We start from the raw sequence: 12,385 nt of genomic DNA, 5'->3' as shown, positions 1-12,385 counted from the left end.
CCAGCCTCCCGTGCCCACAGCAGCCCCTGCCCCTCCTTTTGCACCAGTTTGCCCCAGGAACGCCCACTTACTTGAACTGGTGCTCCCTGGAGCTGCGGATCTTGGAGGAGAAGCGCTCAGCCAGCTTCTCCAGGCTGCGGGAGTACTCCAGCTCGATCTCGGCCTTCCTGCGGAAGAACTCCTGCAGGTCCTGCAGCAGCTGCAGGCGCGACTCCGACTGCTGCTCCAGGCATTTGAACTGCTCCACCAGCTGCGTTCGGATTTCTGCGGGCACACACGAGGGGAGAAAGAGCAGAAGACATCAGCTACAGACGCTGGCCAGGAGGGTTCTCCTGCCTTGTCCCAGAGCAAACAGCACAGCTCTGCTGGAGCTCCCTCCTGGCTGAATTCAGGGCTCAATAAGGCCAAAGGATCTGCTTCCCGAGAGAGAGCAGAGCAGTGCCATCGACCAGCCTCACATTAAACCTTATTCTTTGTCAAAATAAACAGTCTTACAGCACTGAGAGCAACCTCAGAGCTTTCAGCTGCCTTCTGAAACCAGAAAACCATACTTCTATCTATCTGGTACTACCTGAAATCACACAGTATTCTCATATAAACTAACATTTTATTTATTGATAAATGTCCATGTGAATACCTTCAAGATGGCCAGCACTGACCTTAAGGAAGCTGGCACTGCCATGCACCCTTCTCTCACCCCATCCCCCTGCACTGCCAGGTTTAACAACAAATCCAACCCGGCTTTGGATCAAAGGCTTAAAAAGTCTTTCACACCCTCCAAATCCCAGCTCAAAAACACCAAAGGTTTCATCTGTTCCATGTTTATTTGCTTTCCCCGAGGACCTTTAGACACCGGGACAGACACACTGCAGCCCCCTGCGACCTTTCCCAGATGGGCTCAGCAGTGCCTGCAGGTGCACGTGGGGCGTGGGGATGGGCTCCTCGGGCAGCTGCTGTCTCCTGCAGTGTCCTGCAGGGAACAGGCACTGCAGGAACAGCAGACAGAGCTGCTCCCCAGTGCTGGCCCTGCCCTGGCACTGCCAGAACCCACCACCTGGGCTGCAAACACTCCACACGGGGGATTCTGATCCCAGCAAGACAGGCAGGCAGTGGGAAGGGAGCGCTGCTCATGGGCACAGCCAGACTCCTTGCCCTGTCTGCAAGAGAAGCAATACAGCACCTGTGGCACAGGATGTGATGGAAATATACCTCCCCAACTCTTCCCAGCCCTGGGCAGGGTTTCTGCAGCTCAGTGAAGTGCAGGAGCTGCTCACTCTTCTTGGAGCAGCAGCTGAGCTCTGCCCAGAGGGACGGGGAGCCCAGCAGGAGGGCGTGTGCAGAACTGAAGGGAGAGGAAAAATGAGACTAGACCATAGGAAAATCTATTCAAACTGAGAACAATTGGGCTGAGCTGGCTGCGGGGGGCAGCTGCACGGCGGAGGGATCAGAGGAGCTGGAATGGCAGGGGTCAGCTGATGGAAGGGGTCTATGTGCTGCCTCCCTGTTCCCACATCCCTCGGGGACAGGGGAGAGCAGCCCCAGCTGCCCACCACCACACAGCCCTGGCAGAAGGCAGGTGGGCACAGCTGAGGTGAGGCAGCTCCTGCATGTGCTCACCTCGAGACCCTTCACTTTCCTCCCCTCATGCCAGTGCCCAGACCAGCCACGGCCCTTGTGGCCATTTTAGTCTACCTACAGAAACAGCCTCTAACGCTCCTGAGAGCTGCATAAGCCATCCATAGCACACAAGATGTCCTTTGCCTTTCCCTAAGGTTTGTAAGTAGGTCTGCTTTTCTCACTTTGCTCAGCTGACACTGGTGAGAAGCCAAGGCCCCTGGCAGAGGAGGACGGGTGAGGCAGAGCAGGGGGGCTCAGCACAGCTGCTGCCTCTGCCCAGACAGGGGTTTCCCTGGACTCTGGGCATCCACTGCACACAGAGATACAGACATCAGCCCTCACTCACAACAAGCTGTAGAAACTCCAAAATGAAGGACAATCCCACTCCACTGAGAATGCTAGAGATACCTTTAAAAGTTAAATTCTCTGCTAAAAGAATGCAGGAAAGGATGCTAAATTGCAAACACAATTTCACAACAACTGGTATCAGTGCCTCAGTCTTTATTCTCTGTTCCCAGTTTGCTGGAGTCCAGCTCTCTCTGTCCCTGGCACACTTTGACCTTTAGCAGCAGAATTTCTTTGTTTCTCCTATGCCTGTAACGTGTTGATTCGACACTTCTAAGTTTCCCTGCAGGAGTTCAGCCAGGTCAGTGCCAGCCCAGCACACAGAGGCAAAGGACAGGCTCTGTGGGCACAGGGAGCTGCCAGCCATGACCCTAAAGCCACGCAGTGACAAGCCATCACACCAACAGTGGAGATGGGCACTGACCCCAGGGGCTGCTGCTGCATGCTAAATGGGAAGGGTTTGTGTAGAAAACAAAATGCAAAGCTGCTGGCATCACCAATGCAAAGACAGACGTGGCAGCAGAGAGAAGGACATGGCCCGGTGCTCCACGTCAGCACTCCCAGGGACAGCTCTGACAGCTCCTGCACTGCTTGCTGCCATGCTACATCCACCCTGTCCATTGTGGGGGGATTCACAGGCCTGGAATTCCAACCTTCAACAACTGCCAATTATGCTTCCACGTTAGATAATCTTCTCTTCAGCACCGAACCCCAGAACTTTACCTTTGGCTCCTCAACTGGCATCAGCCACCACGGGAGCCAAGCCCAGCAGAAGGACAGCAGGATATCCTGCAGAGACCATGGACATGGGAAGTTCAGGATGGCTATTAAATAAACCCAATTCTACACAGGCAAACACGGGTGAAAAGCAGGCAGTGGAAAATCCTGGGTAGTTCAGACTTGCAAAGGCTGGAGCCCAGAGAGAACAGGAGAGGCCACGGGAGCCAGGCGTGCCCCAGCGCGGGGAGCCCGCAGCCAGCGCAGCCCGCCCCGGCTCCCTCCTCCTCCTCCTCCTCCTCCTCCTCCTCCTCCTCCTCCTCCTCCAGGAGATGCCAGTTTTGGCACAACACCCTCCCCAGTCCCGCCAGGCCACAGCCCCGCTCTGGCTGCTCAGACAGGGGCAGACAAAAGCAGAGGTTTCTCTAGCAACGCGCTGGGACACAGCTGCGGAGCCGCTGCTCCTCCCTGCCGCGGGGAGCGGGACAAAGCCCCGCTGCCAAGCGCCCGGCACGCAGCCCCGGCTGCAGCCCACCCACCCCGGCCGCTCCACGAGGCTGAGCTATCTGAATTATCCATCCAGGACAACAGTGTTGTCAGGGATCCTCCCGCCGGGCAGCCGGAGACAGCCGCTCCTCTAACATATGCTTCACCCCACTGATTTGTGACAAGTGAGAAAATATGCTTGGCAACAAAAGCCATTATTTTCTCACAACTGGGATGAGACCCAATAGTCCATTGCAAATATAGCACAGCAAGCTGGACTCAGGGAGGATCCAATTCTTGTACAAATACAGAATACACTAACAAGGCCATTTGACTCTCAATTGTTTTTATGCCCCCTTCGGAGTATCCGTGTGCTGCCTTCCCTAAAAGTCCAGCCCTCTTCATAACAGAAATACCTCGGACGTATTTTCCAGAGCTTTGTCATCCCATGTTTGACCAGCACGCAGCGTTTCCCCTGGGAGAGCTCTCACGCACACACAGAGATAATGCAACTGGAGCCCGGATCCATCATGGAACACCAGGCAGCTGCTCCAGCAGGAAAAGCCCAGCTGCGGGCAGGTGATGCCAGCACAGCCCCAGGAGGGCTGTGTGCCGTGCCAAGGAGCCAGGCTCAGGGCAGGGCACACGGGCAGGGCAGCCCTGGGAGCCCACGCGTGTCCGTGGGACGCTCCCGCTGCCGGCGCCTCTGGCCCTGCCTTCCCAACACGGGGCTGGGAGCACAGCACAGGGATGCAGGGGATGGGCTGCCAGAGGAGCATCCACCTTCCTGCGAGGGCTGTGGCCAGGAGAGGCTTTGTGCTCCCAGCAGTGACAGCACTGAGCCCGAACAGCCAAGGAGCTGCAGGGCCCTCAGCCTGGAGCATCCACAGACAGAAATGCCAGGGTGCCTCCATCCGCTGCGCAGGTCCTGTGGAGCTGCCAGAGGGGACCTGCAGTGACAGCAAACAGCCCCAAGCTGCCCAAGCCTCCCCGGAGGGGACCTGCAGTGACAGCAAACAGCCCCAAGCTGCCCAAGCCTCCCCTCTCCTTCCTTCCCTGAGATTAGTAACATCACTGCCTAGACAAAGACAAGAGATACGGATCTGGTAAAACAAAGAACAAGACAAGTCTTTTATCTGAAATGAGTGTTCCCGCTTAAAAAAAAAAAAAAAAAAAAAAAAAAAGGAAAACACTTCTCTCCAGTATGAAAACAACTCCTGTGGCACTGGCATTTTTCAGGTTTTTTCAGTGTGTCTGTAATCCCCAGCCCATGCTGCAGCACTTCGTGTGCACAGCCCCAGTTTTCCCTCATACCCACACCAAGCCCCCACACTGCGACTTGCTGGGCTGTGAGGCAACAACTGCAACCACTCAGGAGGGAAGTGAAAGTGTAAGATATCATATCTTGAACACAGTGACTTCTCTCCTGGGAAACCCCTGCCCTGGAGCAGCCCCTCATCTAATGCAAAGGGCAGAGGGATGAGAACAGCCCCTCAATGTCCAAGAACAAATATCACAGCTGATATGGTGACAATGAAGCCTTGAACTGATTAATAATAAGCTTAGCAAGCACAAGAACAAGGTGGCAAAGCTCTGCCACCGAGGGGCACAGCAGCAGCAGATCCCACACGCTGCTCCTCACGCGGTCCCCGTCCCTCTCCCGTCCTTGCACACGATGGTGGCCACTGCTGCTGCCAAGGTGGTGGCATTTGTCCTGTACTTTGAAACTCCCAATCCACAGGAGCTACTGACAGCGGATTTCCCTTAAAAACTGTCTCTGAATGCAGATCTGAAAGCAGCCAGCCTGGCTCGTGAGGAGGCAGCAGGGAACAGGAGTTTTGGGTGAAGCAGAGCACCCAGCTCCCTTCCACACTCCCTTCCACTTGCCTGCATGACAGCCCGTGCTCCTGGGACACAAGGAACCAAAAACCAGCCAAAGGAATCCAAACAGTGGTTACTGTTAACTTCAGCTGAGCCCCAAGGCCAAACTTCCCACAGGTCAAGAGTGAGAACAGATATAATGGTGTGTTGCAATTATGTCCAATTTAAGAACAGAAACAGCACTTCACACATCATGTGTGCCAGATGGGAAGAGAGAGCTGGCCAGAGGGCGCCCAGACCAGGCACCAATGCCAACCACAGCCTCCCTGGCTCTGGGAACAGCTGGGCAGCTGCTCTCCAGGTTCTCTCTCATCTCCTGGACAACGTTGTCCAGCGATGCCACGGTCCCACCTCTCTGAGACTAAGGAGAAAGCAAACCTGCGTGCAGAAGAAATCCTCACTTGGCAAGGGAGCTGGCTTGTTTCACTCTGCACCACTCACAGAAATGAGCCAGACTGACCCACAGTGGTTCTTTTCCCTGCCTCTCTGCGAGGAGAGGCATGGGCAGAGCTGGAGCCTGGTGGCAGGTACTGACCCACGTCCTTGTCAGACGCTGGAGATGGGCTGATCCTCACTTGGGAGTTGTGGTTCACCACAGGAGCCGCCGCTGGGACCAGACAAGCTCTGGGGGCTAAATTTAGGTAGCAGAAGTGCAAATTTTCATGTTTTCTCCTGCCTGGCACAGAGCACAGCCAGCAGCACAGCAGGCCCTGCTGGCAGTGCCCCACCCTGGATCTCTCCAGGGCCCCTGCCTGCAAGGAGCAGGGCACAGGAGCACGGCAGGCACAGCACAGCTCCACACTGTGTCCTCCAGCACTGAAAGCTCCAGAGCCTCTCCAGCTCTCTGCTCCACTCAATCCTTGCCTGCTTCGGCTCAAGGCTCATGTCAGCAGAGGGGTCTGTGCCCAGCCCACCCTGTCCTGGCAGGGACCCTGCACAGGGACCCTGACCCCAGCCCCAGTGAGAGGGCTGGCCTGGGGGGCACCCCTGGCCTGGGCTGCAGCATCCTCCTGCTCCTTTTCCCACAGCCCCTGGCACCTCCACGTTTCCTTGGGAACAGAGACTTGTCCACTTGTAATTCACAGCCTGAACTGGCCACATCTGCTGCCACTTTTGTCTGACTGCGAGCAGCACCGAGGGAGTAAATCTCATTTACTGTCCCTACACCCTGCTGTCTGGCTGTGTGGCCCTGCACCGATCGTGCTGATCAATGGCAAGGAGAATTTACAGGATTGAAGGTGAGAGCCCAGAAATGCTCATTAAAAAAAGACTTGGAGGAGGTTGGGGTTGGTTTTGTTGTTTGGGGTTTGAATTTGGGTTTGTTTGTTTGCTTTGGGGTTTTTGGTGTTACATTAAAGAAGCCAAAGTTTAAAGAGGTCTACCCCAAACCTCTGGCATTCCAAGATTCCTGGCAATCCCCTGCTTGCTGCCTGTGTCTTTTGGGGAACCCCTTGTGCCCCACAGCCAGCATTTCTGCCCAAGGGAGCTCTGCCTCAGCTGCTTCCCAAGGAACAGGAAGAGAAGGGGGAAGGTGGAACAGCTGCCTCTGCTGGGTTTGTGCCTCCTCTGGTTTTGCCTGTTAGGAATACAAGGGATGCAAAAAAGCATTAAAAAGAAAGAACCAAACAGATCTCTTGTATTTGTTCATGATTTAAGAAGAGCAAAGGAAGCTTCACAAAACCAGATGGTGGCTTTTTCCCCAGAGAAAACAGCTCTTCTGACTGCCCCCCTGCACAGCCGGCATGAGCTCCAGATCCCGCTTCTGTCCACATGGGAGGCACCGGGATCGGCTGGAGAAAGGCTTTCAGAGCTGAAAGCCCTGAAATGATGTAACCGGAGCTCTGGGCTTGGGGCTATTAAGATGCAAAGGAGAATGTATTCAAACTGGAAAAGAAAGAGCTGAACAAGAATGTGAATCCTGCCCTGAGCCACTGAGATGGAATAAAGGAGAAGATCATTAAACAGTTCACTTCAGCACCTCACATTCCTTAATCCAGGCATGGAAAGATTTCACAGACCATTAAGAGAGAGGAGCTTTGCAGACAGTTCCTAGAGCCAGCCCCTTGTATCTGTGCAAGTTCCCCAACCTCTGTACAGCCCCAACAGGATCAAATATTACACACTCAGATCAGATTACCCAGCAGTGCCTTCTGGCCTGAAAAATCTGTGTATTCATGGATCCACTGAACCAATTCTCTTCCAGAGTAATACTTTACATGCATTAAAAATATAGGATAATTCCTTTTAAGAACTTCTCACATCTCAAAGTATCCTATAAGCCTCAACATCTTCAAGAAAGAGGGATGGATTACAACCTAATTTTTACAGATAGGATAAAACAAGTCTTTCCTTGGGCATCTCTGCCATTGCTGTTTCCCACTGTGCCCTTCTGCAGTGGCGATGGGCCTGAACTTCCTTTCAAGGACAAACTGTTCCCAGCCTGAAGGGACACAGAAAACGACAAGAAAAACAAATTCCAAAGCAGTAGACTCAAACTGAGGAACCTGTAGGAATCAGCAAGTCCAACAGTAGCAGTTGCCCAATTTCTTTTATTTGTTTGATTTAATGTTCCTAAAAATATCCCAGGCAACTGGCTCCCCAAGGCCTGTACCTGGCATGGCCAGCTTCACGTTGTGCCCCAGACCAAAACCTCCTGGGCACCTCCAGGCTCTGACCCACTCCCTGCTGTGCCTCCAGACCAAAACCTCCTGAGCATTCCTGCAGGCTGATCATGCTTCCTTTGGAGCATGTCCTCATCCCCCAGAAATGCTGTTCTTCCATGTCCTCCTGGCTAACTATCTCCACTGTGCTTTTTCAATTTCAGCACGAAGGACCTGGCCAAAGGCAAGTGCAGATGCTCTGCTCACTGCCTTCACCAGCACTGACCAGGAAAGCCTCAGCTGCTGCCAGGGAATCAACAGTGCTGCTTCCTCCACAGCCTCTGCCTCAGAGATCAGGAAAACGTCAGGCCAAGGCTGACACTGCTCTTCACTCCTCCTCCTTTCCAGAAAAAACACAGTATCTGAACAGCAAGGGAAAGCTGTGCCATGACCAATGAAAGTGCATCATCTGTCCCCGGATCCAGCCAGCCTGGACCTTGCAGACACGAAGCATAAACGTAGGGAGGAATTTCACCTTCCCAAGAACCAGCACAGCCCTCCCCAATGGCTGCAAACGCAGCCTCAGGCAGCACCAGCAGTCTTGGGGTGTTTCAGGGTGAATGAAGACCTGAAGAACCTCAGTGCAGTAGCAGTACAGAAGGACCACATGGAAATTCAGAGGGTAACAGACATGCAATGGAGAGTCCAGCAGCTGTGGGGAGACTGCCTCCAAAGGGCTTTCCATAGCAGACAGGATCCAGCCCAGTACTTCACAACCTCCTCATGAATTCATCATTTACTATAGACCTGGAGCAAGTTCCAGACTGCAGACAGCTTAGCTTGAGGCTAATAATATGTTCTACATTGGGATCACTGGGTTGTGCAGCTGCCACCCACAAAGCAGAGATTATCGCCCTCGCTTGCTTCATTTCTTCAGTACAAAGTGATTGTGCTCCTGCCTTCTAAAGAAGGGTAAATCAGCATAAAGCATATTGTCTGCTCTCACCATCTTCCCCAGGATCCCATTTATTAGTGGGTGCAGAACCAGATGGTTATAGATAAACAACACCAAAGAAAATACAGAAATAGCCTGGTAGTACAGGAGTGTTAAATTCCCACCCAGAAATAAGAAAGGGCATTAAAGGTACTTGGGCAGCTCCAGGGGAAGCGAGCCAGCAGACAAATGCAATCCGTGTGCACAGCTTTTCCTGCAGTGCTATCAGCACAGAAAGGGCTCCTGCAGCTACAGCTCTGGCTAAAATCAGCTGTCACTGCAGGCGTCCATCACTTCCAGAAAATAATCCCTCAAATATTTCACTTGATTTCCTTGGTATGCAGAGCAGAGCTGCTGCTGCACTGTTCCTGCAGGACTCTCCTGCCATGCATGCCTTGTATCACATGTGTATGGAAGAGAAGCTATAGATGTAAACATTCAGCATTCCTTCTGTCAAAGCACTGTCTTCTTAAAAAAAAAACCTCTTTCTCTTCTGCTCCCACTCTGATGTGCAGAGTTCCCCAATTCTCTGAATTCACATCCCTTCATACAAGGCAAAGGTCCAGGGCTCGCAGCCTGGCTGAGATGCCAGCCAGGTTAACAACTGTCACCTAAATGAAGTAATGCGTGGTGCTGGCAGGGGGGCAAATAAAGACTGGCATTTGTTTATTTATGTGAACTGGTACTGAGGGGCAGACCTAACCCTTGTTCAGGTCTCCCCGACAGGGTCAGCTGGCACGTGCCATGGCCTGACCCACCTCAGCTGCCCGAGGGTTCTGGGTGAGGTGGCACCGTGGGATGTGCTGGGGCACGCAATGCCCCGGTGGGGCTTGGTGGCCATGCTTGAGCCCTGGGCTATGGACACATCTGCCTCTCCTGTACAGCACTGCTGCCACATCCCCCTGCATTCACCTGAGCCCGTGAGACTGCACCTTGCACCTACAACACACCAGGAACTCCTGCATCATCCCCTGCAGTGGCTCTGTTGCAGCTGCTGGCTGGCAGCAGGAGCGATTACCCACAAAGGCCACACTGATGTACAAGCCATGGGCTACCAAGGGGACAACACTGGCCAAGCTCAGCAAAGAGCCCAGTCCTTTGCATGCCACAGAGCTGGTGTCTGCCTCTCTCCTAGCTCCTTCCTGAGCAGATTGCTAATTGCTCCTGATTTTTGCTCTTCTAAAATAAGCTCAGACCGCAATCTGCATAAATGCTGCAGAAAGAGTAATGAACTGCCCGCCCACCTGAAATTCAGACTTGAGCAGAACACACAGGAGACAGAAGCATGGAATGAACCACCAGCAACCCTCACCATGCCACTGCCACCCCATCTGAGGACAGGGAGAGCAGGGGGGACGTGGGGACTGGTCTAAATAAAGCCATGGATTTCTACCTAAACTAAGGACTGAAAACAAAGACTAAATGGAAGCACAAGAAGCACTGCATCATTCTGGCAAGTGGGGACAGCAGAGGGGAGCATGTCAGTGGGCACAGCCTTACATGAGTGGGAGAGTAGAGAGGAATTAAAAATTAAACCTGTCAGCCCCTGGTTTCTACCATTCACTTAAAAAATACATGGCTGCAGATGTCCAAGGTGTAAAAGGAAGCAATTACATACACAAACCTCCCCACAAGTAAACATCTCATGACTTTATCACCAGATAATCTTCAATTGCAAAAGCACATCAGAACATTAATTTGCCCTTAATCTTTCTGAAATGTCGGCTGTGACCATGCACACCACCGACCTGCAGCATGCAGGCACTGCTCCCCTGCTTCTGCATCTCCCAAAAACACCACACAGAGACAGTCAGCACAGACTTTGTTTTAAAACTCTGTTAAATTAGAGGTTTGTTTACTGTGAACTCTCCCTGCAGAGTGCTGGGAATACAGATGCACAAGCAACAGCAGTGCTTGCTCCAGTGCAGGTGAAGTGTCCGCACACCTGCACAAGCCCCCGCTGCCACTGAAGCACAGCTCTGAGTCACCACTTCTGCTTTTTTCTTCAACTAAGGGAGAACCTAGGAAAACCAACCATCTAACTCTACACTAAGCATCTGGAAAGCACCTTGTAATTACGAGTTCTGGTTCTCTTCTCTCTGACAGCTTCTCAAAACACATGTGGATCCTGGTACATCCCAGGGCCTCTCCACTCCCTTCTTCCCTGGTGGCCCCCCCAGCTGCTGCATCAGCTCTGGTATTTATAGCCCCTCTCTGCTGACTCACTACTGCTCCTGGCTTATTTAGAAGCTGCTTTAACTACATTTGGTTTTGACATTGTCATATTTATCACTCTCGTGTGTAATTTTGACACTTTGCCCTTCCAAAACTGATACAGAAGAGACATCCTCTGCCTCTCTGTGCGGATGGCTGGGGATGTCCAGAACTTCCTTGCCTTCCACTTTCCTTCCTTGTCCCGACTTCAGGAGTTCAGAGGAACAGAACCTGGCTAAATCTGATAGAAACACTCTGAGTTTGGCAGGAGAGCTGAGATAACAGGGCAGCCAGCTCAGGATGCCTGCTCTGAGGTGAGGGCAGCTTCTCCCCAGCCCTCCCCCCGGGTATCCTTCCATCTGGCTTAGATGTCCATCCACACCACGCTAACATTGCCAGCACTAACTCCTGCTAGCTGGAAAGAGATTAAAGCAAGCAATTAGTTACAAAGGGAGAGGAAGGATTTGCCACAGGCTGGTATAAATACACAGAGGGTTTAGGCAGCAGCAGTGTCTTTCACACATCACCATCTTTTAATGTGTTCTTGTTACCTACGAGTCTGTATTCCATATGGAAGTTGTTTTACCCCAGCTCTCACAAAATCCCCTTTTGAAATGCTGAGTTTCTCTGAGCAGAAATCTTGAACTTCCCTTGGCCCTGGGATCATCTTAAGGGGTCAATACCCTCAGGCTATTTTAGCACATTTTTAGGACAGGGTTTGACATTGGAACAGGCTTATAGAAACACGTGGAACTGATGCTCCCTGTGCACTCCCTGCAGTGACTGAAGGCTCTCAACCCCTCCAACCCAGCACCACACCTGCAGTCCCTCTGAGAACTACTCCCTGTCTCTGCTTGACCTGCATGACCAGAAAAGCTGCTTCTCCTGACTTGTCAGCCTAAGAGTGAAAAAGAAGAAAAATTACTTTCAAAACTGTTTCTCTAGCACTCCTGCATGTAACAAAGCCCTCACTTGACAGCTTGACAAAAATTTGGCAAAATGTTTTCCAACTGATTTTAAAAAATTTTCAAGCACAAAGTTGTTACACAGAAACCTCACAGTTATCAAAATACACACTGAAATGACCTTAATAACAAGGACAAGTCAAGCTTAGCAAGAGGAAACTTAATGGTCTTGATATTTGCTTTGTCCAAGTAGCCCATGGGCTCAGCTACTTTAAACATCATTTCCCGAGCCTACATAATACATGTGCAATATGTTACACTCTGGGAGCATTCCAAACACGTGTCCTCTCTTCTGCTCTAACCCTCCTGCATTTTGAAGGCACCAGCCACAATCACCCCCTTAAAATGGCAGAATAGGCACAAGAGCTTCCCCGAGTGCAGCTGCCCACCACCAGCTCCTCCTCACACCTCTGCCCGCTCCGCTCCGGGGCAGAGTTCCCTTTGTGCTCCCTCTGGTACCATTTATCCCGGGGAGCAGCAGCACAAAGGAGCTGCTGCTTTCTCAAGGGGAGCTCAGCAGCTCCTTCAGAGGCACCTTTAACCTCTGCCTTTGAGACACCCATCAC

At 52.2% G+C, this 12,385-nt stretch overlaps 1 protein-coding gene across 3 annotated transcripts in view; it reads right to left on the bottom strand.

Moving 5' to 3' along the window:
- The window catches only part of SRGAP3 (SLIT-ROBO Rho GTPase activating protein 3), a 73,247-nt gene that overhangs the window by 40,648 nt on the left and 20,214 nt on the right, over window positions 1–12,385 (bottom strand). For all 3 annotated transcript variants that reach the window (XM_053989248.1, XM_053989249.1, XM_053989247.1), the window contains exon 2: window positions 72–264. In XM_053989248.1, the coding sequence (XP_053845223.1) occupies window positions 72–264 (193 nt within the window). The remainder of the gene's footprint in view (window positions 1–71; window positions 265–12,385) is intronic.

Source organism: Vidua macroura, chromosome 13 (genome assembly GCF_024509145.1).
Source record: "Vidua macroura isolate BioBank_ID:100142 chromosome 13, ASM2450914v1, whole genome shotgun sequence".
Lineage (NCBI taxonomy): Eukaryota > Metazoa > Chordata > Aves > Passeriformes > Viduidae > Vidua > Vidua macroura.
The sequence above is the reverse complement of the archived record's forward strand: the minus strand, read 5'-3'. Positions and strand labels throughout refer to the sequence as shown.